Source organism: Tauraco erythrolophus, chromosome 10, assembly GCF_009769465.1.
Source record: "Tauraco erythrolophus isolate bTauEry1 chromosome 10, bTauEry1.pri, whole genome shotgun sequence".
Taxonomy (NCBI): Eukaryota; Metazoa; Chordata; class Aves; order Musophagiformes; family Musophagidae; genus Tauraco; species Tauraco erythrolophus.
This window is the reverse complement of record NC_141474.1, coordinates 8,719,071-8,746,030: the sequence shown is the minus strand read 5'-3', so window position 1 is coordinate 8,746,030 and position 26,960 is coordinate 8,719,071. Positions and strand designations below refer to the sequence as shown.

General features: G+C 41.1%; 1 protein-coding gene across 1 annotated transcript in view; it reads left to right on the top strand.

The window, feature by feature from the left end:
• Positions 1 to 26,960, top strand: part of ATF6 (activating transcription factor 6) — a 79,126-nt gene that overhangs the window by 1,989 nt on the left and 50,177 nt on the right. The window contains 14 exon segments of the mRNA XM_086617374.1: positions 719 to 806; positions 1,134 to 1,228; positions 1,724 to 1,853; positions 2,101 to 2,109; positions 2,112 to 2,306; positions 4,801 to 5,021; positions 9,577 to 9,762; position 10,023; positions 10,171 to 10,261; positions 22,172 to 22,315; positions 24,160 to 24,279; positions 25,149 to 25,251; positions 26,398 to 26,422; positions 26,425 to 26,461. Coding sequence (XP_086473500.1) covers positions 719 to 806; positions 1,134 to 1,228; positions 1,724 to 1,853; positions 2,101 to 2,109; positions 2,112 to 2,306; positions 4,801 to 5,021; positions 9,577 to 9,762; position 10,023; positions 10,171 to 10,261; positions 22,172 to 22,315; positions 24,160 to 24,279; positions 25,149 to 25,251; positions 26,398 to 26,422; positions 26,425 to 26,461 — 1,445 coding nt within the window.

Genomic DNA, 26,960 nt, shown 5'->3' with positions numbered 1-26,960 from the left:
TGTAGTGACAGGACAAGGGGCAATGGCTTTAAACTGAAGGAGGGGAGATTTAGATTAGATCTAAGGAAGAAATTCTTCACTGTGAGGGCAGTGAGAGGCAGCCCAGAGGAGTTGTGGCTGCCCCATCCCTGGAAGTGTTCAAGGCCAGGTGGGATGAGGCTTGGAGCTACTTGGTCTAGTGGAGGGTGTCCCTGCCCATGGCATGGGGTTTGGAACTAGATGATCTTGAAAGTCCTTTCCAACCCAAACCGTTCTATGATCGTGTCTCTCTTCCTGCTGGTATACTGCTGCTGATGCTGCTTTTGTTTTTAAAGTGCTTTGAGATGCAATGGTGGAAGGGCATTGAGTAAATCTTTCGATGCAGATGAGGGGGAGGATGGCAACAAGTTGCTAAAACTTGTGCTTTATATGAGGTGATTCAATGACTGGACTTAGAACTTTCGCTTTACAAATTACTGATAACAGTACCATAATTAGTGATTGTCTTAAACTGCTAATACTCCCTTCCTACAGCTCTAAGCTTTAAAAGAAGCCTTATCTTGTGTATTCCCGTTTGAGAATTGCACCTTGAAGGACTTTTATCTCTGCATGCTGTAAGGCAACTGAAGTGATGGTCTTGTTTGTTTTCTAGAGCTGTAGGAATGTGAACATAATGGCTGATGGTTTCAATGTGTATTGTCTTTCTGTATTTTTTTCTTTTTCTGAACTGTCATTTCAGGAAAATGATCTCTATAACTTTCATTTTGATTTGGATTTGATGTCTTGGGACTCGGATCTCTGGAATATTACAGGTCATGCTTATGCAGGTAATTTACCTTTTGTATTTTGCAGGTGTGACTGTTCCCTCTCCCCTGCCAAGGGTGAGCTGTTATAACTTTAGGATAGTGGTGGCTTATGTGAAACTGTTTGATGTCCTGCAACATTTAGCCCTCTGATGAGAAGTCAGAAGTCGCTGTTTTCTGTAGGATGGGTGCAGCTGGCGAGGACTGCTCTGTGAGCTAAACTGTTCAGTATCTTTAATCTCACTGTGTTTTCTGCTGTGCCTTGCTTCAGAAATTAAATAGCTAGTGTAGGGCACTGTGTTCTTTACTGATCCCCCAGTACAGTGAAATTTCTCTATCTGCTTCTTGCAGATGCAAGCGTGAAGACAGAACCCTTATCACCAGCCACTTCAAGTTGTTCAGTCCCTTCTCCATCGTCCGCGGACTCTCCGGTGCAGAATGTGCCTGTATGCAGAAACCTCTGTGTAACACAAATAGCAGCAGTCATCCAGAACCAGCTATGACAAACAAAAAGCCCAATCATTTACTTATCTGACCAACTTCATGGCATGAGAGGAAACAGCTTGTTTTTCTAGCCCTTGCAAAAACAACTTCACTTCAGTGAAGTTTTCCTTCCTCTCCTGCTGTGACTCATTCTAAAAAGAGCATGTTCAGTTCTGTTTCCTCAGTTGTGTGTATTGGCCTGCTTGTCAAACAGAATGCCTTCTAAAGTCTAGCAGTTGCTGACCTCTGTCCTCCTTCACTCTGCTGATAAGGAGAGGCATTTCTTTAGTTTTCAGAGGTACTTAGCATTGACCAGAATAAAACTACAGGAACAAAACCTTTCTCCTGTTTGCTGAAGCAACAACACAGATACGATGAAAGGCAGATATGCTCTGAACTGCTAGTAGGCACTTTTATGTGGTTCTGAAGCATTCATCTCATGTTCTTTCTGTCTGCAGGATGATGTGGACTTTAGCTGTAGCTCCCAGATGTCTCCCATCTCTCTCTACAGCAAGAGCTGCAGAAGCCCTGCATCTCCTGAAGGAGACGGAGCGAAGAAGCCTGCTGTCAGCATCACTTCTCGGTCTGGTATGAAAGACTGAGTTACTTTGATTCTACAGATAGTACGCTTATTGTCTTGCCTACAGATGTTTAGCTAACTGACACTAGTATATCCTGTCATTTCTGACTTGACTTTGTGATCAGATATGTCTGTTTTTAACAAACATTATAGATGGGTAAAAAAAACCCAAACATACCAAAAGCCATGTTATTACTGCTTGAGTTCTTTATTTTGTATCTTCTGGTCTAACTCTGACTCTTTTTGCTTTCCTAGCAAATAATTCGGGAGGACGCTGAAGAGGTGTAGTCAGACAGCGTCCAGGCCTTCGATACAACCCAAACCCCTTTTGCCTGCTGTACCTGAGGCTCAGGCTAACATTGGCATCCCAGCTAAAACCATCATTATCCAGACTCTTCCCACGCTTGTGCCACTGCCAAAGCATCAGCCAGTTGTTAACATCCAGCCAGCACCCCCTAAAGGTAGGGGAATTGTCTTGACTGAGCCAGGTCTTGGGAATGAACGCTATGTCTGTTTGGGATAGTCGCTAGAACGAAGTTAGCTTTGGTGGGTGAAATGGGAGAGGTAGGAAAAAAAGAAGAGTCCTACACGCTTTGCTGAAAAAGCTTTACACTGAGAAGATGGTCTTACTCCTCTCTCTTATAGTACTATGAGGAACAGCACTCACCTGGGCATCATGTGGGATGGAAGACAGTATAGCAAAAGAGACTGTGCTGAGCACTGGCAGTTGTGGAGATAAAACTGCTGATTTGGAAGGATCTCTAGGGACCCTTTGCTCTACTCGTGATGGTTAAGTGGTGTATAAGGCGACTACAGTGCTACTCTGTCGTAACCGAAGGAAGATCCAGCAGAATCAGTTAGGATGGCTTGAATGAAGCTTGAAAGCTTGAGAGGAGTGACAAATTATTTCTGTTTTTTTTTTTTTACCCCTATGAAACACTGCCACTGGACAGTAGGAACATGAGTTTATGGCTTTTTATCTCACTCAACAGCATTAAATAGGTGGTTGTGAAATCTGCTGAGAGCCACGTCAGAGATTAGAATAGTTGCTTACAGCTGCAAGCTGATGTTAACAAGAGGCAAGTGATTTCCTATCCACTGGTAATGCTTCATTCCTCCTGTTGCCCTGTAACAGATTTTTGAAGTAGCTTAAGCCTTCGTTTCTGAATCCCAAGCATTATTTTACTCTTCAGCTAAGGCAGTAAGGACGTGCATTGCTGGAATTGTCAGATGCAGTTGCTCGTTTTCACCAGCTGATGGCTGCAGTCTCTTGCGGTTGACTGTACAGGCACTGAGGCGTGGAAGGAAGAGACAGTACTTAAGGGCACGTATGTTGAAATTACTGCAATAGTGAAAAATTTGTCTTCGTTACTAATTGCTCTTCTATCAGAAGTTAAGCCAAAGCTGAAGACGCTGTCATTGTTACAACATGCCTAAGATTGTTAGACCGCTTGAAACACAAGTCAGCACAGTCAGTGTGACCTAATTCTTATTCCTTCTGATGTTCCAGCTGATAAAATACCATCTGGAATAAGGAATGTTGGGGATATGGATTTTTCACATAGAAGTATAGGACTGTTTAGATCAGCTGCTTCTTTTCCCTGAAGAAAAGACAGGAAAGTAGTTTCTGTGAGGCACCATAGAGGAAATACTTTTGTGAAAGTGTTTCCATGCCATGTATTACTTTAACTGATGGTGTGTTTAAAATTCTATTGTGCTGTTTCCATAACAAAAAACTTAAGGAATCTTTTTCATTAATCAAAATCCTCTGCACATGATAAGTTGGAGCTACCAGTTTGAAATATGCCATTATCTTCAAAGGGGCATGAGAAATGATTTTTTTTTTTTATAGTCCCTTTCATAAAAGCTTAAAAAAGAACGCATGATCTTAGAGCATCATGTACTTTATGCGTAAAAAAAATGTTGAAATAATCTCAATTTCATCATTTGAGGTTCTTAAAAAGAGTAGCACTAACTTATGATGTCTTCAAGATTATCTCTGCAAAAAAGGAGATCTAATCCTACACCTTATACATAAAAGATGTTGGTGGTAGGTAAATTACTTCATTTTTCACCTTCCAGAAGGTTGGGTAAATGCTGTAATGCATTGTCGTGCAGTTTTGTTGGAATGCTCAGCTGAAACATGCTGTTTCTGAAAGCTGGCAAGTTCATCCTGTTACAAAGGATTAGAGAGACGTTCATGTGTTTTCAGACATCAAAATATTACTCAAGCACCTGCTCGAGTTAAGTGTAGTTGTTGCACTGAAATTTCCTAGAAGTGACTGTTTTTAATTCCATTTCAAACTGTCAAAATTACCTCATTTTTTTTTCTGCTTGCTTCTCTTTAAGCTCTGTTCAGCTTGTGCATAAAACTTACATAAGACATTTTAAATAAAATGAGTCTTTTCTTAGTGTGAATTGAGGCTTTAACTTATGTTTTGCAAGAGTAACTGACATTGTTTTCTCATTCATCTTCTCTATTCTGTTTCTGAATCAGTTTGTATAGCATGAGTTACTTCTGTGTAGTAAGTTTTCCACTGAATACAGTAATAAAGTAGGGATGGACAAAAGTGGGAAGGAGGATTAAGGTAAGCTGACTGAGTTCTTTGAAAAAGTTGCTCGAAGTGCATTAAGTGGTAGCAATACTGAAATGAATAATGTTTCTAACAAGCGTTAACTAGCTTCGAAGAGCTTTTGAGAGAGAGCTCGATTTATTGGATCTCTTTCATATGTGTAGTTTGGGTTTGCACGCTGGATTAAGAGCCCTACAAACTTTTAAGCTTTTTTTTTCATTCCTGTCCTGTGGTATATGCTCATGCTGTGGAATCAGGCTTAAGATAAATCATGCACGGCAGGAGAGGAAGCAAGGCTTTCCACCTCCTATATCGGTATTTCCCTACAAACCGGGCATTTCATGTCATACACTGAGCACTCCTGTTTGTTCTTGTGTTCTAGGTCAATCAGTGGTGCTCCCCCAGCCCACTGTGGTACAGCTCCAGGCTTCTGGAGTGCTTCCTGCCTCCCAGCCAGTCATTGCTGTCACTGGAGGGACCACGCAGCTTCACAGTCATACAGTGAATGCATTGCCTTCAGCTGCTGGAAATGGCTCAACAAACGGCAAAATAACAGTGACTAAGCCCTTGCTTCAAAGCACCACACCGGCAATGGGCCTGGATGTAAGTTCTGACTGTGTGATGATAGCTAATAACCAAAGCTTGGAAGCAGTCTTCAGTTACCCGCATGTGGGATATAATGGAAGAACCAGGTCACTTTTAGCGTCTCAGGAGGACAGAGCTGTAGTTGGGCTGGTCTAAGAGGATTTCTAACAGTAAATGGGAAATGTGGCAGCTTGGCAAAGAATGGGGAGGAACAGCCTCATATCTGCTGGTCTGCCTGGAGTTGCAGGCCAGGTATGCAAGCATTGTGGCGGAAGATGGTGCTGATATATTTTTTTCCTTCACTTGTCTTCTCAACTGCAAGCTCAGCTAAATGGCTGGAGCTCTCTACAGACAGGAAGATTTGATATATCTGATTTTTGATTAGTGCTAAACCATTTTTCTAATCCATATAGCAAAAACACTTCTTTGGAAGTAGATAAATTGGAAATGTCAGCAGTAGGCCTGATCTTTTTCCATCCCCTTTATCTTCCCAGATTTTACTCATGATTTTTAGAAACTTCAGGTATTGAGTTTCACATGATCCTAATCTCTTCAGGCTCCCTTTGATCATATACTGAATGAGTAGGAAAGGGGTAAGCCCTCAACAGTCGCTGCACAAATGATAAAGTTTTTCCACAGTAAGCTCACAGTAAGCAGTAAGTGTAAACAGAAATAGCTTTAGAGATGTGTGGGGTGTTTTTCGCCTTTGGCTTTGACATCTTAACTAGCTAGCAAGCTGGGCGTTAACTTGATTTAGTTCCTAGTAGTTTGGAGCTGCTTTGGTTGCGTTTTGTTGTCCAAAGGAAGGCATGGTAGTGGAAAGTACCGAAGCTTCTTGTTTGTGGCGTTTAAACTCCCAGAGTGTCTTTCTCCAGTGTGGTATTCCAACTGCAGTTGTTGTGAGCTGAGGGTCCTATCGCATCTCTCAGTGTGAGGGAGAAAACACTGGTGTCCATTCACATGAAATTTTGTGGTATAGTCACCTGCTTATTAGCAATGCAGGACACTGTTTCTCAAAGGCATGTGCCTGCTGGCTTTTTTGGAGGGATGTTGTGGTACAGTTTCCTAGTGTCTGAGAATTGCCACTCATGCTCGATGTTAAATTTTCCTCACTATTCACGTTTGTTTGCGGGCTGCATTTTTACATGAAAAATTATTTGCCACAAATAATTCAGCAGTCAGACCGCAATGGAAACCTAATGTTGAATTTGCAAGGAGCTAACAGAGATCTGTCAGTAGACGACCAGTTAAGAGCGCTGCATTTTTAAATGATAACTGCCTGCCATGCGGGGCCAAACTGAAGAGACCTGTCAGCAGTCATTAGATTTGTGACTCCCTGTAATCAGGACTAGCGTAGCACCTTGCCGTTGTGTGAATATGAGATTTAATTGACAAAACACCCTTATTGTCGTCACACTTCATATACAGACCTGTGACGGTCGGTAGTCAAACGTATAGCTGGGGTAATGAATAGCTGTTTGTTTTGAACAATGGCTGTGTGGGTATGTTCACCTGAAGCTGTTTTAGAGAGGCATTTTAAGACTTGGTGTCAGCCTAAATGCTACTTATCTTTATCTTACCTGTGTTTATTAAAACATGAAAAAACAGTTGCAACTGCTCTTTGGCACGTACTGTGAAATCACACTTTGAAAAAGAACAAATGTTTCAGGATGCAGCAGGCGCCAGCAGGGTTAAAACATCTTACGACTGCCGTAGATGCCATATGTGACTCTCAGAGCTGCACAGATGTAGCTGTCATTTGAGCTCTGTAACATGTGTTTTTGTTTGCTAATCTAAGCAGATGTTGCAGGATAAAAAGAAACACTGCAGGACTTTCTTTTGGGCATAGGAGGGATAAACTGTTAGCTTAACACTCAGCCCTTCCAATGGATTGGACTGAGATGGGCTGATAGCAAGCTGCATGCGGGAGGCCCTACGTTGTGCTTGTCCTGATGGCACACGTTTAGGCAGCTTGCCAGCGCTGGGAAGTGCCAGGCTTTTCACTAGGAAACCAGTGAAGAACTTTCTGCTAGGAAACTGGACAAGAGAAATGCTGCCTAAGCAAGCCACTCTTCTGGTCGAAGGAAAGAGGCTCTTAACTAAAAAGGCAGATTGCCCTTGCTGTTGCAATTAAATGCTACGAGGACATAAATGGTAGGTGTGTGAGGGAATCCGGTTTAGTAGTGTCCTTATAGGACCTTTCTCTCATGTTTCCACTCTGTAGTGAGAAAGAATTTAATTCTGCCTCCCAGTTCTGTTGATAAAAAAGTATTGAAAATTTGGAAAAAATTAGGTTACGCAAATTACTTCAATGTAAGTGTGGATTTCTGTTAAAGAATCCTGTTTTCTGTGCTGTACATTGGGTAGCTTTCATATGAAATAAACTCGTTAGTCAAGTTGTGTTCTTTTGAGCCAGAGACAAGAAAACCCAGGTTTTTTCATAAGAACAGAGAAAATGCAGAGATTTTGTGTTCTGCATTTAAGATCCATTTTCAAGGCAGCAGCTTTCATAAGCTGAAGTAAGAAACCAGCCGATGTAAAGTCAAAATGGTTTGTGCTTCCAGCTCTTTGTTAACTTTCCCAGTGTGTGCACCAAAAACTCTGTGGAGTGAGAGAGACGTTCTTACCACCGTGTGCTAGAAATACAGCTCGCGTTGGAATGGATGTTAGAGTTTGCTCAGAACTGAGTTTTCTTTGGAAGACTAAATTGAGGTAGCAGTGTTTATTTGTGAAGTGCACGACTCTTTGTAAAGACTCTGAAGAGGGAGGACAATCTGAATCTAGTTAGTACTGTTTGAAGCAAGGTTTCGCAATGAACATTTCACTTCTCCATACTTACAACATCTTTTTTGTGCATGTGTTAGTGGTGGTGTAGTTTTTAAAGCCAGGAAGCAAAACTTGCATCACTGATTAATGTTTTGGTTTAATGCCAATGGTTTTCCTTTATGGTCTGTGTTTCCTGAGAACCAGAAGTTACTATCTTGAGTGGTAAATTAATACAATACAACCTACGAAGAGGGAGGCTGCAAAAGAAGTTAGCAGAGGCGTTTGCTACATTTAATCATTGTTCAGCACTTGTGCAAAGCAATGTTGCTCAAGCAGTATAACATTATAAATTATTTCCTCTCTCTCTTCTATCAAAATACACAAGCAAGGGCCGTGTTTATCTTGATGCCAAGCCAGCTGTGTAATGCTTAGTGCCATACTGCTTCCAGGTTTAAGCATTGTTGCACTATTTCACACACACAACTCTTTGTTTCCTGCATCGGATTTAGGTAGGATCAGGTGTGCAGTTGTGGCTTATTCCCCAAGAAAAGCCAGGCAAGCGCTAGAGGGTTGACCAAGGTCCTTAAACTGTTTTAGGAGTTGTCAGTTAAAACTAAAAACTCAAGGACAGGAATAGTTGGGTTTCATTTAAGCAAGCTTAAGAAATGAGTCTAAGTGAAACTGGTGTGGCGTAGACTGAAATGCAGTTATTGCACAGAGGAACTTGAATCAGACTGGGGAGAGCTGCTGTTCCTGACACCGTTTGGAGAGCACTGAGTAAAGGAGAGCAGTCCAGATAAATAGCATCTGAAACGTAGCTAGTAGTGTATAGCTCTACAGTACCGATTGTCATTATCCTTCTCAGCAGCAAGATGCTTTCAGTCTAGATGGTCCAACCCAGTGCAAACCACGAAATGAGTAAGTGGTAAAAGATGATAGACTATTCCTGCTTGGTAAAAAAATCAAAAGTCATCAAGATTGTTGGAGAGTGGGGAAGGGTTACTTGGAACTGTCCCAGTCTGGTTTTGCAGACTGAATGCCTGCAAGTGGTTGGAGTGAATTATGTGCCCTCCTGGAGTATATTTGCTAGTTTAGCTTCATCCAGAAGGAATCCAGTTTGTGTGCTCCATCAGAGACTGTGCTGTGATGTGAACCAAAGCATATTAAGTGGGACAGTCAGGAAATGTGCATCAAAGCCACACTCCTGATCTGAATTAAAATGCTAGTATAGGTGCACCCAGCGACTGCATTTAAACAGCCATGTAAGTGCTTGATACACATAGAATGCACGGTCTGAGGTCAGCAACAGTATTCAAAATCTCAAAAACTATATAGCAGAGCTGGAAAAGGTACAAAACCAGGTATAATCAGTGTGGAAATGGCTTCCATACAAGACAGACTAAAAATAACTTAGGACTTTCCAGCTGAGAAAACAGGTGACTGATTGTAGCCTATAAAATGGTGTGTAGTAAAGTGAAGGTGAAAGACACTCTTGCTGTCTCGCAGACCTGTAGATATGTATTTTCTGTCCTTGTGATTTGATTGAACCTTCACATAGAAGGTTGAGAATGCAGGAGAAAACAGAGACAGCGCAGGACTTGTTTTTTTCATTGTCCATAAGCTATAACTCTTGGAGGTGTTCTGTCATTCCCAGTGGCCTCTGTGCTGAACGTTTCAGCTCATTCAAAGGAGAGTGTAGGAAGCTATGTATGCAGACTTTTGACAAAAGTAGGAGCAGAAATTATGTATGAAATAGAGGGACTTCTAACTTGCAGATCATTAACAGGCCTCCGTATTGTCTGTCCAGGTCAATGTCTTGAGAAGGCAGCAGCGCATGATCAAAAACCGGGAGTCAGCCTTTCAGTCACGGAAGAAAAAGAAAGAATACATGTTGGGACTGGAGGCAAGGCTGGAGGCAGCCTTATTGGAGAACGAGAAACTCAAGAAAGAAAACAGCACACTGAAGAGGCAGCTGGATGAAGTGGTATTAGAGGTAAGAGATTGTGGTGAAGATTTGACTTTATATGAAGACAGTTGCTCAGGTGGAAGGCACTTGAACAGAATCATGGAAATATGGAAAAATATTGTCTGGAAGACCTTGGGGAGTTTGTAGCCCAATCTCTCTCTCCAAACAGGATTTTACCAACTCTAGGTCAGGACAGCTGTTGCATTATGTAATTGTTTATGGTGCTTCTGAAGATTTCTCTGAGAAGATAGACTGGTTAGAAACTGAATATAATGTACAAACAAAAGAGTTTTAGTTTTAAGTAGTCCTGGGTTGTGTTCATACATAATTAGGCAAGTATACCTCTAAAAAGGAAGCATTTATGTAGGTCTTGACATACCTTTGCATTTCTATGCCTCTTTTTTATTGCATGTCTTCTGTGCTTGTCCTGTCTAGACCAGAAACTCAAAGTATCATCTCCAAAGAGAAGGACCCTGTGCGTGATGGTGATACTGGCTTTCATAATGCTGAATTATAGTCCACTGAGGTAAGCTGCATAGGAAGTCCTCTTTGCATAGCAAGTTTGCTGTCCTGCGATTTTGTTTAAATCTTAATACAGACTGTGTTGTTTTAAAGCCTTGAGCTTGAAACCTGACTTCTGTCCTTTACTCTCCTCCTGCGCAGGGCAAGACTTATCTGTATATGGTTCCTGTTTTGAAATCCTTCTGGCAACCAGAGATGAATCTTGTACTTTTAATTTCTCTTGGTTTGGAATTTTGTTAATCGATGCAGCATACAGGAGTTTGTCTGCTCCATTTATACCTGAGGAGGTTAAAGAGCTGTGTTTAGAATCCTTTCAGAAAAAAGTCACAGCCTTTGAGAGCTCATCTGCTTGTTTATACCTGCGCTAATCTCGACAGCGATGAGTTTAAGCTGCTTCTAATACCCAGTGCAGGAAATCCCACTGTTTGTTCCAGTGCTTTACAGTCCTGACCATTAAATGTGTCTAGTCACAATCTGCCTCATTACAGTGTAAGCCCTGTGTTACTTGCGTTCAGATCTGGTGAAGAGGTTGTTCCCTCTCCTTAATTAGTTGAAGTGGTATGAAAAAATCTCTCGTTTGAACTGTGTTGGTGGTGCATAGGAACCAAAGAGCAGGAAGGAAATACTGCATTACTTCCCAGGCATTTTATAGAGAGAGCTGTGGAAGAGAGGAGACTTAAAAAAGTTTGCACATATCTGTCTATTAACCTGGCTTTGGAACATAGGGCCCTTTCATATGAAGCTGTTCACTTTTTCAAAAGGAGAAGATATTTCAGTAGATTCCCAGACAGCAGTGTCTCCATTTGTCCTCAAAACCCCAGTCAAACGAAGGAATGGGATGAGATAAATCTATAGGAAGGACTTTGACTATGATGAACTCTTACAATGTTGGTGTTGTATTTTAATAATATTAGAAAGTTTGCTAAAGCTGAAATTACTTTTGAAGTATTTGCAATAAATAACGCTTATTTTCTACAAAAATTTGACATATTTACACTTATTGCAAATACTGTTTATCTCCAGCAGTGAAATACAGCTAATAATTTTACTTTGATGTGGATGATTTTAAAGGTAGACCCTTTCTTAATGCGTTAGGGTTTGTATTGGGATTTTTGACTATCAGACAGAAAAATCAACTTCCAGATACTAAGCGATTGATTTGTACATCTCATCTGCTTTTGCAAACATTACCACTGACTTGAGAGACACTGTTCTTACTTGGTGAGAACTAATAGGACCAGTGTCCTGGTTTCACTGGGATAGAATCATAGAATCAATTTTCTGTTCAGAGAAGCTATGTTTCTAAAGTAAGCTGCAGTTTTAAGACTGCACCACACGATTTGGTGAGAACAAAGTAGCCAGCCGTGGAATGCAGGTTTCTAGAGTGCTCAAGGGCTTTTCAGCTTGTTTTTGCTAGTGACCCAGATGTCCAAGAACCTGGAGGAAGTATGGCCAGGCTATTGACACCTAAATTGGCAAAGGGTATTCCATACCACGTAACGTCATGCTCGCTATAAATTGGAAAGTTTGTTGGGGACAGTCTCTCTCCTCTCTCTTCCTCAATGGTCACAGTCCCTGGATGATCTCACTCATCATTCTTCACCTGAGGCCTACTCTCTTTCTCTTCTGGGATTGCGCTTTTGGGACTTTCCTGCTCTGGGATAGCTAGCTGAGAACGGGCTGGACATTGGGTCAAGGGGTGGTGAGCAGTTGCACTGTGTATCACTTGTCTGTATGTATTATTATTCTTATCATTACTATTTTCCATTGTATTTTATTTTATTTCAATTATTATATAGTTCTTATCTCAACCCACGGGTCTTCCTTCCTTTTCCTGATTCCGCTCCTCAAGTGAGGAAGGGTCATTGGGTAATAGAACAGCTGGCTGTTGTTTAGCCCCCAGTACAGGCTAAACGTAGACAACCAGTAATCTTTCTGAAGCTGGAAGAAATTTAGTTGCCTTCACATTAACAGTGAGGAGTTGGAATGCATGAAGCTCTTGTTAGTTTTGAGAGGCTTGGAAACATGCAAAAGGTGAGTGGGAAGTCTTTTACCACAGTGCTTTAAAGTTCCTGTGTCAGCTTCTCTGCCTTCAGGAATGAGTAAGGTGTTGAGCTTGATGGCAAGAAACTGCTGTCAGAGTAGGCTGAAAGGTCAGCTGGTGTTCATATCTTTGCAACAGTCAGTAACTATAGACATGTGACAGGGCTGATTTCTTGGCCCGTTTGATGTTTAATAAAGTAAGATAAAGCAAAAAGAAATTCTTGGATATCTGGCTGAGCATGCCAGTGTAATCTTTGTGCCTAAACTAGGTGGTCTGCATCAGTAGTGGATTTAGGCAGTGAGGAGAAATGTAATTGCAAATTTGCAAGGAATTACTCTCATCTTTCTGCCTTTTTTTTTTGCCCCAGCAGAATAAATGCTTGCACTGCAATTAAAATACTAGACTGTATCAAGGTGATGTGAATGTTGGGTGTGCAATGCCCTTTGGAAGGCCCAGAATGTGGCATATACAAACCATTACTTAAGATTTCACTCCTCCCATATGCATTTTCTTCCTTTTATAGAGGTGTCACTGAATGGTGGCTCCACAAACATGATATGCATGACTGCTCGTCTGCTTAGTCCTTAGCAACAGAAGCTTCCAATACATGTGATGTTTTTCAGTTCCTGCAACTTCTTACAGAATAAGGATTTTTATTTTTTTGTAAAAATATCCATGCCACCTTATAGTTCAGCAAAAGTACTTCCCCCCCGCCCCCCCAACTTAGCTATCTGTGGAATACCTAATTTCTATTCAGTGATCAAGTGGAGATAAATTTGATTTGAAACTTTGTGACAGGGTTACTATTTCTTCTTTGTAGGAAATAATCTCACTTGCACACCTGTATGGAGGTGTGACAGCATTCAGGCACAGGAAGTTTTGATTCAAATGTATTAGCAGTGAATATTTTATTTAAGACCAGTGAACCATTGCGAAGAGAGGAATGATATCGAAAAAAGGCAAAGATGTGGGAATTTCACCCCCTAAATTCTGTAGCAGACTGAAATTCCCTTAGCTGGCTTTATTGTAAGATGCTTCTCGGTTTCTTAATCGGAAGTGATAGGATTCTTTGAAGCCTAGACGTAAAATAGAACAACAGATGTATGGATTTTCTCTTTAGCTGCCTATTTCCATCAAATGAGAGAAGGCAGGGAAGCAGTCAGGTTTTTTGGGGCAGGAGGTGTGAAGCTGAAGGAAAGGCAGTCCTGCAAACCCTCCATGGCCTGTAGCAGGACAGTAGAGGTGCAGTGCAGTGTTTGGACGCATGTCATCCCAAAAGACCCCATCTGGATGGTAGGCTGTGTCGTTAGTTCTGTTTCCTTTTGCATTAGTGGATGTGTGTTGTACTAGCACCGGTTCATGTGTAATTTTGTTTGTTGGTCTTGAGTGTTGTCGACTGCGTATGTAAGCGGTGAGATGTTTGTGGTGGACTCTGAGGCTGTGCTCTTCTGCTCTTTTAAGATCATGAGAAGCAGTCCAGGATGTGGCAGCCCTTGGCAAACATGTTTAGCAGATAAAATTCTGCTGACAGATTTTTTTTTCATGCTGACAAATAGACTATGTGGATGAGTAATCTGTAACATTGGACATGGGAATATGGAGTAAGGCTGACAGTCTGTTAGGGAAACTGGTGTATTGACCAAAAAAATCTGTTTGAAAATATTGCGGGGAGAGTCTAGTCCAGTCTGTTTATTGCCAAAAAGCTTGTCAGAACATCCTTCAGTCTGCGAAATGGCACCGTGTTATCTCTGATAAAAAAATGTAAGTCAAATTAAATATAAACTGGACATAAATGTGAATTGAATACTTTCTGGTTGTGAAAGTGGCTTGTATAGAGTCAGTGGTAACTCTGCAATATGTTGTACTGTGTTACTAAACTTTTGGGGTTGTTTGATGTTTGTATAGAAAACTGAAACTTGCAATATTAACAGCAGGAGTGATTTAGCAGGAATCCTATTAATGGAAGTTTCTATTTCATCTATTTGCTTTATATTAGAAGAAAGGCATCCAGGAATTTCCCGTCTGTGTGTCAATGAACTATTCTCTAATCTGTGTGAATTATTTGGATTTGAATTTAACATCCATAAAAATTTCCTTTTATTATTATTTAAGAATGATTGATGAGGTGTATGAAGGGAAAAGGGTACATTTTGATTTAATTCCTTGAAGAGGTCGTCCCCTTGCCCCAGCCTTGCATACCATGAGGTGCAAGACAGGAATTGGCAACCCACTGTGTTTGCACAAAAGGCAGCAAGCACGCAAACCTTGGCATGCAGCAGGGTTGGGAGGTGGAACCGGGACATCTGGAGGCAGGTATCTGTGGGATGCAGCGTCTCCTGTCTTTGCACTTGCCTTCTGTGAGAGCCAGTGTTGGTCAGCACGGCTCTCTCTCTTCTCAGCTGGCATGGCACCCTTGAAAGATTGCTGACTTCTGGCATTGAGAAACATCTAATTTGGTTTGCATTTTTTTACCACCTACAAGATGAAATCTGAAAATTTTCAGACTGTTAAAATTCCTAAATGCCTTTTTCTTTTCTTAATTTCCATATTCGTGTTACTGTGCCTGGGTACTAACCAGATCTGAAAATGCATTAAACAAGCACAATGTTGAAACAAAAAGAAACCAAGCACATGTTCTAGTCTAAACAATCAGTGTATTTATTTGGGGAATCTTTATTATGTTTCTCTTACCGGTTCCCATTTGAATATAAATTGTCTTGTGTGTTAGTTTTTTTTAAATGCAAGTCCTGCATGTGATAGTAAAATATTTGCAGGAAACTAACCCAACTAATGTATAAAAAGTAGAGAAGGGAGAAGAATCACAGAAGATGCCAAAGGTAAATTTTCTGCATCTCTGCTTCTTGGGACAGTAGTAGCAGATACTTGCTAGCAGCCCTAGCATTATTTTCTTGGCTATGAAAAATGTTCAACTAGTTTTTTTTTCCCCCTCATCAGTCTGCTCAAGCTTACAGGGTGGTCATCATCTAACAACAGTCTTAGAGCATTCATAAAGATATCATCAAGCCAGAATGTGTCCTAACTACCATTTCAGATGTTTAGTGGACACAAAACAAAGAAAAAGATGGAGAGAGGAAAGGCAGATCTGCAAAGAGGTTGGAACAGGGAGTTTTAGAAGGTGGTGTGATTTTTTTTATTACTTTTGTTTTTTCTTACAAGTTGGCCATCTCTGTATGGCTGGAACCTCTCTCAAACTGCAAAACAGACTTGGTGATGTAACCAAGAATTCTTAAGCTGTATTTGTGGTGGAGTGATGTGATGATTGATGGAGCTACATGAAGCTGGTGTTTCAAAATCTCTTGTGTCCTGTTGACCTACAGCAGCTGCAATAGAATTATTGGCCTTTTGTAGAGACTTCATTGCAGCTCCTCTCTGGAGTGTCCTGATGGGTTTTCCTCTACTTTCCAGGGCTGTCCTGGAAGCTGAATAATCTATTAAAAATTTAGATCCACTGAGCAATCTACAAATAAAGACACCAGCCTGGATAGCTGAGAAGCATGATTTTTCTGCTATTGTTGTAGACTGCAACAAATGGAGAAGTGGTGATTTTTGACTCTTGAAAGACTTAAGGGTGTGTCTCATTTCTTAGATTAGTAGCACAAGCATTAGGATAAAAAAGTCTAGAAGTGGTAAGATTAATCATCTTTTACTAAAAATGAGGAAATTGCCCAAGGGTTGTTCAGCTGCATGCTGCCACGATCTACAGTTTGTAAGCATGAAGTAAGCAAAACACACATCTCTCACCAGCGCCCAGATGAGCATCTCACCTAGTCTGCAGGCTGCTAGTCAGTACTAATGTAGCCTGCTGAGCTTTTGGAGCACGTGTGGTTTGGGCTGCTGAAAGCACCATCCGTTGAGCACCCCTGTGTTGGCGTCAGTATGGTTTAGATCCCTTACTCGAGCTGAGCGATCTCGAGTTGGTGTGTGGGAGAGCAGGATTGTTCTGAGGTTTGGTGCATTCAGCAGTGTTTTTGTGCAAGTTTGCTATTGTTTGAGCCTTAATGCTGGACTCCTTGATTAAAGAAACAGACTCGTCTTAGAGCAAGCAGGAGCCTAGGGATACTTTGGTGGTGGAATGTTGGAAAGTTGGAGAAATAATTTTGTAGTTCCCTTAAAGGCAGCATTAGCTGTGCAGGCAAAGGAGCTAATCTTGTTACCATAACACATAAGTGTTGTGTTGCTGCAGAGGTGTTTGAGCTGTATGTTGTGTGCTCAGGTTTGTCAGTGCCGATCCCACCCACAGCAGCCAGCCCTGGGCCACGGTCTCAGCATGGTCTGGATCTCACCACTGTGCTGTTCTGGGAGGTGAGCTCAGTTGTGAGATTGAGCAGTATTGTGGCGTGTTTGAAAACACCCCAGAGTAATATGTGCTTTCCAAGCTAAAGCCACGTGTCTGGCATCTGCCTAAAATGAAGGGCAATGACTAGCAACCGAAACTCAGTATTTTTTTTCCTGTTGCCCTATCAGTTCTTCCTGACTGTGTGTGTGCTCCTTCCTCGCTCCATTCCAGTGCGAGGTCGGGCAGGTTAGTTGAAACCACGGGTGGCTTGTAGTGTAATGCAGGAGCAGCTCCCCAGCCAGGCTCCTTGCTTGGCCATTGCCACCTTCCAGCTGAGCTGGTGCCCGAGCTGGGAGTGGTGCTGAACTGTCAGCATTAAACATTGTACCCGTGGCCCGTGATTTCCTTCAGCTGCAGGCTGGATAGCGTTGTCTAACCTTGAGCCGACTGCTGAAGCATCTCTAAAAGATGTTCTGAGAACAGAGAACCACAAACGGTGGGCTGTACGACAGGGTGAGTTTCTTACTCTGAATTCATCCAATCCTGGCCTTTTTTGCACTCAGTGAAGGATAGAAAAGGATCGTTTCTCTGCTTTTTTGCAAATCTCAATAGCTTTCCATATATCTTTTTCCTGCTTCCTTTACTGATCACAGCCACATGTTCATCCTGGCAGAGTTGTGCCTTGGCCTGACTGTGCTCTCTTGCCTTGTCCTGCCGCTGCTGGTGCAGTTGCAAGGCCTGCACAGAATGCCAGGTGCACTCGCTGATCACTTACCCTTTTCTCCGTGCGTTCATCTGCTGGGGCTGGGAGTGAAATACAGAGAGTTTTTGCCCTGAACGAGTGTTGCAGTTGAGACTGCTTGCATCAGCCCTGCCCAAGCTTTGGCAATAAAGGCCAGCCCACTTCCAAGTAAATGTGTATAGTTTTATAAGCAAAAATAAATGCTCTGGGTGTCAATACTTGCTTTCTTCCTTTCTTTTCTAACAGCTTTATTAAAACAAATCACTTTTTAAAGAGATCATCCCTCCAGTTTGAGTTGCTTGCCTTATCCTCCCCAGCACAGGAAAGAGGCCTGGCTCCTCTCACCAGCCCAGGGCTTGCAGAGGATAGCTCTGGAGCAGCCTGGCAGGACAAGGTAATGCCTCGCTGTCAGCAAATGGTGCCCTCCTCGGGAATGAGAAACGAGAAGTACTTTCCACAGAGCGTTTGGCACTGTGGCAGCCTTGTCTGGAATCAGTTAGGAAGAGGACAAGGTCCTCGGTTGGTGTCTCCTTGCAATGTCAACTTTAGCCCATTGGAAACATCCCAGCTTATATTAAGAGGTGGTTCTATCCTCAGAAAACTCTTTGTTATGATATCACTATTGGCTTTCGTCTACAAATTACTGTACAACTGAAATGTCAGTATTCAAAACTTGAAGTGCACAGGATTTGTTCAGCCAGAGTTACAAACGAAATTTAGTTTGGGCTCCTGGCAAGACTTGCTTTCACATTTATCAAACTGACATTCAAACCAAAGAAGTAAAAATACAGCTAAAATATCAGGTGCCATTGAATGCCTGGAGAAACTGACAGGAGTGTTGCTTTTCTTTCCCTCCTATAATCAAATTTATCTACACTTCTGAACAAACATCTGCATGAAGTATTTCGTGGTTCGTTCTTTTTTCCCTTGGATCTGGTTTTGCATCTTAAACGAGCCGATAGCTCAGCCAGCTTGGACTGGGTGTTTGTAGCTGTGCGAAAATCCTTTAATGCTCACGATATCTGGGATGTCCATATGCAGGCTGCAAAGCCTTGGTACGCACCCCAGATGTGTAAGTGTGACCAAACAGAAAAGGCTTCAGCTTCCAACTTCTAACTGGTCGTCTTGTCCAGTAAAACTATTTCTCAGCTCCAGTGTTTCTTGACTTTTAATGTGGGGCAGTAACTCAATTCCTGCAAATAGTAGGACTTGTTCAGAGCATATGTACCCAAGTGCTCTTTCTTTTCCAAATTCTCATCTTGTAGCCCAACAGAATGAAATAATTATCCATGCTTTTACCATCTGTCATATTAAAACTATTTTTTTTAAGCAACTATTGATATCTTAGCTGAAAATACTGTTTTTCAGAAGCTTTTTTCCTTCTGAATGGGATCATTTACCTTTTTTTTTTTCAATGTTTTTAGCCCTGATGTTTTTAAGTGCTCAGTATTGACTTCATCTTCAGTGTCATGGTGTTGGGATCTGTTCTGTAGACCCTTCCCGTTCCCATATTGTTGCTGTTCTACCTGGCTCACTGTGCCTCAGGTGGGCAGGTGTTTCCAGATGTAGCTCTGCAGGAGACGCCCGTTATTCATCCCAGCTGCTAAAGGGATTCCTTGGTCCTAAATAATGCTTTTCCCTCCGTGGCAATTTGAGATGTCAAAGGAGGAATATTTCTGATAGCCTGTGTCATAACCTCATGTACCCTCTTGGCAGGGAAAGGTGTTTCAGAGTGAGAAGTCAGAGCGTAATAGACCGTTACCTACATGTCCTCTCCTGTCTATTACCTGAAGATGGAGCCCTATTTACAAACTCCACAAGTGACCTCTGATGGGAGAAAGGAAAGGGAAGATATGATACAACAGAAAACTGATGTCTTCTATTCGGATGGGGAAAAAACTAACAAAACTCCTCAAGTGACTAGAAGGTGGAAGCAGGCCAGTGTTTTGAGTTGCAGGTTTTTTCCTTACCCAAAATGAAAGTTCTTTTGATTTTGGGTCATTGCCACAAACCAAAGATGCAAGGAAGGGAAGTATTTTTTTGTCAGACATATTTGAATTTTGAGAAGGAAACTTTTGATCATTTTCAAGGTCCAAAAAAAAAGAATGGAAAAGGGAAGGCGAATGTAGCCCATGTAGCTTAAGGCAAAAGTTGCTGCTAGCCCTGCGTCAAAAGAAGCATTTGGTGGAAAAATAACAATCCTGATAAAGGAAAGGGCATTGGAATAAATACCATAAATAATACCATATTTTGTCCTCTAGTTGATGCCATGTTCTCAAGTGGGAGCCATAGTTCGTGTCTGTAAGGATGGCAAAACATACTCTGTTTGCTTCCTTCATTGTCTTTTGCTGCTGAAGATATCTTCTTTCAGGTTGAAGCATCCCATACTTAGCTGCAGCCAAAAGTGAAATTTAATTTTGATGAAAAGATTAAGGTGTTCTAAGCATGAGAAGAGTAAAAATAAACATTTCCTCTCTGAAATGAAGTGTGTATGGTTTTGAGTGGGTGTACAGCTAAAACAATTAAGTTACAAAATCTGAAGATTGGCTGTGATTGCAGAGCAGTGCTTATCTTTGTCCTTGATGGACTTGATTTGGATTTCTCTACTTTTGTTCAGAGTTCAGGGTGAACTGGAGTAGCAACTTGTTGCATGCGGTGCTTCACCTCAGACTAGTCACCTTGCCAAGGTGGAATGTGAAATAACAAGAATCGCCTTTGCAGAAGGAGGCAAATAGGAAGGAAGAACCATCACAGAAAAATGCAAACTTATTACAATTCTGATTAGGTTTTTGTCTGCTTTAACTAAGTAATTACATGGAAAGTTTCTCTGGTCAAGGTGTCATTTTGAACAGGAAAGGAGAGAAGTAGGATAGGGTAAAACACCAGACCCGATAGGTCCATCAGCACGCTGGATGGCTGATATACTTCAGGCTGTGAAGAAGTGGTTTGCGGGAGAGTTAAAACTTTCGGATCTTCTAATGGATATTCTTGCTTTCATGAATAAACTTCCATATACTTTTAGCTGACATGGCTCCAAATTAGGTAGAGACAAGACATTTCACAGATGAGTGACTTCCAGCAGGAACATGTGGCATCCCTTTAAGCATCAGCCTTAGTTTTGAGCTCCGGTTCTGGGCTTGAGATGCTGCCAGCTATGCTGATGCTTTCATGGAAATAGAAGAAACATGATCTCATAAAATATAGTAGATAGTGGAGATTATTTCTGTAAGATTGGATAGCCTGGTATGGCCTGGTGTCTGAGGCTGTAAATAAACCATCCAGCTTTCCATACTATGCAGCAGAAGCAATGAAACATTGGGATGCTAGTGTACATATACAGTAAGGAAGCTGTAAGTACTTTTCTGCCCATTGTCACTAGTGAAAACAGAGGCCGTAGCATTTCTGCTGTCTTGATTCTGTGCTGCTGCCTGGAAACCTGAAGGAGAGGAGGCAGTCCAAGCTATGTCAGCCTGGATCTGGGATCGCCCTGGCTCCAGTGGTTCCACAGAAAGTGACACAATTACTCACGGGGAGACCTGGGTTACTGTTAACAGGAGCGCAAATGTGTTGGCAAAAGAGAGGGGATCGCTAGGCAACTATGTCTGTGTGCCTTCTGCTTAGTTCTGGAGTATTTGATCTGCCCTCCTTGCTAGTTCTTGCCTTTCTCTGTTATTTCCATTTGTGTTCATTGCCTGTTGCAAAGTGATGCCATGTAACACATAAGAAAATGATATTTCCCCCTGCAGAGTATACACTCTGCAGCACTGGAGATGTGGGTCATGAATTAAAATGTCCTCTGTAGTCAGTGGTCAACACGCATGGCAAAGATCTCATCAGCATGCTGGGGTCTTGTATTTTGTATTTGTGCTGTGTTACTGCTGCTCTGCTGTTGTTGGCTAAGAAGGTTAGGACTTGATTTTGTACATATATCATATTTATACATATTTCAGGAAGCAACCATGTTTATGAAAGAGTAAAGCTAACCTCTGGAGAGGATATCTTGAAGTATTGCTTTTATGCATTCAGGATTTCTCACTTGTGAATCCCCTTTCTGGAATAGGATGCAGTCTATCTTGTATAGCCGTTGTCTGGTCGTTTATCCAGCTCAGGTGGGAAATGCTGCTGCCTTGCTTTGCGTGGAGAGCAGCGCGGCGTTCCTGTGCTGCATGGCTGGCTGGCTGAGCAGCCCCCAGGGCAAGGTCCTTCAATCAGTGGAGCACAGACCAAAACGACAGGGTGTCTGCGACCATCAGCTGCTGCTGCTACTTAGATGGGGTTGTCAGCCCTGCCAATGTTTCTAAATCCAAGTAGAATTGAACATGTGTAAGATTGTGTATAGCTTTTTAGATGTCTGGCATAATATTCCAGGCTTGCAGCTGCACGGAATTTGGTAGCTATATTTTCCTTACATATTGTATTCATATAAACTATGTCAATTGTGCTTTGAGGCTGATGAAGGTTAAATTTCAGGAGTTCTTTGAGTATGGGTGATTTTCTTATACCTGTAGATCTGGGTTACAAACAGATGGATCTCAGTTTCATCAGGTGAAGCTTATGGGGGAACGTGAAAACCAGAGCATCAAAGTCCTTCGAACAATTAAAACTGAAGAAGAGAACAGAATTGCTTTTCTGTCTACTAGTGCTTTGAATGACAGTAATAAAATGACATAAGACATTGTATTTTTACATTAGATATGACATGAACCTTATCCATGTAACATAGCAGCAGCTGGAAACTTAGCCACCTGAGTATTTAACACCTTACAGTAAAGTGTCTTGCAGACCCTTTATATTGTGTGGTATGTTTTGCTATGGTTCTTATTTTTTCCAGTGTGTTCGAAAAGGATCCCAATGGAGTTGATTCCACTGCGAGTTCCAGCCACCGGACTAGAAATCTTCTGGAGTTCTCAGCTAGCCAGGAGTCCAGCACAGCTCAGAAAATACCTGGCAACATCATTCCTGAGAAGAGTGATAGGTGAGATGGAACCTTGAACGTGTTTGAGTGGCAGAAAGCAATGGTGCTTTTAGACCTCACTGCCCTTCCATTTGCTAACCTTTTTGGCCAGTGTTATTGCTGCTCTTATAGAGCAACTGAGTTTACACACACAGTGTTTTGAAAGCTGGTTTCTTTTATTTTGTTATTATTTAATAAAGTTTATCATGTTGCTTTTCAAATTATTCCGATGTTTCATCTCCAAGATTACCCAGTACGTAGTGCTTCAGAAGCGTACACGTGGCCGTACTGTATTGCTGTACAGTTTTAGGGAGAGTGTGGTGGAAGAGAGCATATAAACAGGTGTATGTCGTGAAGATTTTCATGACCTTTTTCAGTTTTTCATCTGTCTGCTTTTTTTTCCTGATCTTTATTTTAGCTTGCATAGTTATGGTATTTGTCATATTATCTATCTCTTCTTACTTTTCAGGTGGCAGTATTTATTTTCTTAGTTGCTCAAGGGAAGACTGGGGAAGTTAACAATTAGGAATGTACTCTGAACTTAGCACTGTACTTTTTTAGAAATCTCTGAGTCCATCCTTATGCTTACCCATTATTTAATTATATAGTTGCTTTCAAGCTTCCTAGATCTCTAGCATTCAGTGCGTAAGTGAACATATAATTGTCTCCAGATTGAAGTCTGGCTAATCCAGCTCATGTTTTCCCCTTACAAGATTTATCCTATCAGATTGTCCCTTTCCAGTAGAGTGTTTTGGCTGGTTGAACAAAGCCAGGCACAGATGTGCAAAAAGCCCTGATGTGTTTTGCCATGCAGAAAGAAGGCAATAAATCAAGAGCATTTTAAGGCTGTAGCCACGGTGAGGGCTTTGTGTCCTGTGTGGCACGTTTCAGATCATGACTTACGTGATGTAGTGGTAGAGTGGTTGTCTTAGGATGTTATGCCTGTACCTCCTCTTCTTTCACCTTGTTTTTTGGCAAGCTGTGAGCTCTTTGCTGCATATTCTCTTTATCAGTTCTAGATGCAGTAAACAGGATAAGCAGATATGAAGATGGAGAGAAAGCCGGGAATGGGAAGGGAATGTGAATAAGCCTTTCATAAATTTTTACACCTGATTTTTCAGAAAGAAGTTGAGGTTTAGGAGCTGCAAGTCTTTGTCAAAACCAAGAGGACTAAGGCTGTTATATTGATACCCTATCAAGAGAGGAAACGATAATAGGTATTTGGTGATAAGTAGGCAACTCCTCAGGAGGTACAGGTAATCAGGAGAAAGGAATATTAGTCTTTGCTTTGCTGAGAGTGCTGTGGATTTTGTATTGAAATAGATGCTCTTTTCACTTTTTATCAAAGCCAGGCTAGCTGCTGGAGACTGTTGGGGAGATGTAAATCCTCTCCATTCAGTTTTAATATAGTTTAAGGCTGCGTCATTGTCATATGGCTCATGGTCTTTACATCTGCATGGTTTTAGTGGCTAATAAATTTAGTATTTCTGTAGCAAGTCTTGCATGGCTCTGGAATGAAAAAGAAAGTTGCCTCTGCAGAGTTCTCATAGATTACATGTTATGAAGAATATTTTACAGGCTTCATTTTCTTTCAATATTTGGCCTGTTTGGGAAGAGATCCAACATCTGCTGATGCTCATCTGTCTTCCCTGTGTTGAGTGCTATCAGACCCCTTTGGGAACTTGACTGAGACCATTGGATGTTTGGTAGAAATTGTCATTCACCTGTTTCAAAAGTCCCGTAGGAGCAGCTGTAACCTTTGTGGGTTTGCTGATGGTAGTGCTTATTCTCTGGATTTGGTCAGAGGTTCGTGAAAAATATTTTAATGGATTTCTTGGTGTTTTTTTCTTTTTTTTTTCCCCCAGATATGATCATTCTGTATCTGATAACAAAGCACTGATGATAGTCTCAGAAGAACCACTGTTATATATTTCACCACCACCTCCCCCCTGTCAACCCCTGATTAACCGCACAGAGTCACTGAGGTGAGCAACAATCTTTTCTGAGCATTTAAGCTCTCATTAGGAGTTTAGATATAAATCGTGTGTTGGGGACAGACAGCTGTGAATGATGTTATTGTTCATTCATAGTATTCATCCAGTATGGGACCACTGCCTCTGTAAGTGTCTGTGCTGTACAATGTCTACTACCATGGAGACAGGAGGTCGACTTGGATCTTTGACATATTTTAATGTTTTCAGTAATGATTTTCACTCAGTTTTCACACTGGTCATTTAGCAATAACTGAATAACAATTTTCTGATTGCCTAGAAGTTTTTCATGACTTGAAAGAGAAATCAAGTCCAGCTAAAAGCCTGTTCCATTTGAATACATAAAAGGTGGTCTCCTACTTTTTGGGTTCCAATACAAGTAGACTCAGCCTGACATTGCAGATGTGCTTTATTCAGTGTTAGAAAACATCTAGCTCCACTTTTAACAAAGATATGAGTGTGTCTCTAACCTTATCTCCATTCTGCTTTGTCCATTCTTTCTCTCAAACTTATTTGCTGTATTTTAGCCTTCTTAACCAATATTTTGTCCTGAACTGCTCAACTTTTGATTTTAAATTTCAGTAGTCCTTCCAGTAACTTCAAAATTACTTTCACTGGGCAAAAGAAAGTACTGTATCTGCTTACATTGAAACATCCATGATCTCAATACTTTGTCGATACTTCCTTACAAATCCCCTCATAAATTTAATCTTGCAATTATATTTTCTTATTCTGGTACTAAAAATAAGTTATCATAAGGTAGAAGAGTAGTAATCTACAGTGTTTTTGTAGTGACTAGTAAACTGTTTTTCTAAAATTAAAAAATTCTTTGAAACATCTGTTAACACTGTGGCTTTTTCTAGGCTGAATCACGAACTTCGAGGATGGGTTCATAGACATGAAGTGGAACGAACGAGATCTAGAAGGTTGTCAATAGCCAACAGCAGAAAGCACCGGGTTGTGCAGGTAGGCAGGTTTATACTGGTGAGTAAGTAGCATGACAAGGTAATTTCAGACAGCACAACATAATATTCTCTCTTCCTTGTCTGCACTTGTCATTATAGACAAAGTAGCAATGGTGCCTGTAATTAGGGGTACCTAACACTTCCAATTTTAAATTGCTGGGCTTGGTTGTTATTATGTTGTCAAAGTTCTTCCTTTCTTGCTCTCGGGCTAGAAGTTTTTGATTTTTTTCAGCAGTCATGAAAATATGTTCAGTGTTTTCTAAAATGGCTTTTATGACTTGTTCTGTAAGGCTGTGTAAGGATCAGGATAAACAGGTGGTTAATGCAGAGAAATATAACCTCAGCACATTCATCTGGCTCCTGGTTAGGAGCACAGCTGATTGATTTTGTTGAAATATTTCTATTTCAATTTTTCACATTTTTCCTATAGATATACATTTTTGGTAAGACTACAGAATTACGAGATTTGTGCTCATGTTTCCCATTTTTTAAATCCCTTTCATCTACGTGGCATATTGATAGTGAGGATGAATTTTCAGTATTTCGCTTGATTAAGAGCTAGTAACAGCCTTAAAAGGAATTGACCGTAACAATATGGGAAATACCACACTTTTCTAGATAAAAATTATTGAATATTAAACTTCAGAGTCTTCTCCCTGTTGTCCAAAGGAGAATGGTAGAACATTTAAGTAGGGAGAATTTGGGTGCTTCTAGTGTTTCAAACACCACAAGTGTGTTGTGGGTAGTATATTTTGGCACAGGTGCAAGTAGGTGTGACCTCAGAAGAACTCTGCAAATATGACATCAGTAATACAAAATTTTGCACATGGAAGACACAATATGTGCAACTGTTTGTGTTTGGTGACACCTTCACTTCTTTGTCTCTAAAACGTGTGACTTTAAATTTGGCTGTGTTAAAACACTTGCTTTTTCTTTGGCTCCAGCCTGATTACTGGCTACTATTTCATTTATTCACATTTCACCGATGAAAAAACATACATTTCTTGTTCAGGACACTTGATTAACCTCAGCATCCCATTATATATTCACTCTGCTACAGATGTGATTCATGTTTTATGTAGTGCCAACCAAGAAAATGCTTATTTTTTTCAGTTTGTGTCATCTTTTTGATTTCCCCCTTTTCCAGAGCTCCCTCAGTGAGAAGGCAGATTCCCGCTAATGGCCATGCCTTACACAGACACCAGCCTCAGGTAAGGCAGAAAAACTGCTTTGTTATTGCTTTCTACTTAATAACCTAGTTTTTTCACCAGCAGCTGGTAAAAAATGCCAGTTTTTCACCTTGTTGTCATGATTCTTAAGCTGGATGCTAGCTACATTTATTTATCTAATTTCTGTCCCTTAGCAAATAACTGCTTCTAATGACTCAAACTACACTTAAAGAAACCCTGTATCACAGCACCACACTTCTGGTGTCTTTCTACCAGTGAGTCTTAAGATATCTGCAGGGTCCCTTCCTAAGCAGATTTGAATCTTAAGGGAAAAAAAAGGGGCAGTTGTCTTGGGATTATGTGGAGGTACGTCATTAGTTTATAAGAAGGTTCGAAGAGCCGGGAGTCCCGTAAGAGAAAGGTTTGCTGTCACTATCTTCAAGAGTAGCCATTATAGCTAATACCAAATTATTTTGACAAAGTTAGAGTATCATTACATGTTATTTGTGTGGTTTGTCTTTGTCTGCTCATTTTCCCTTCT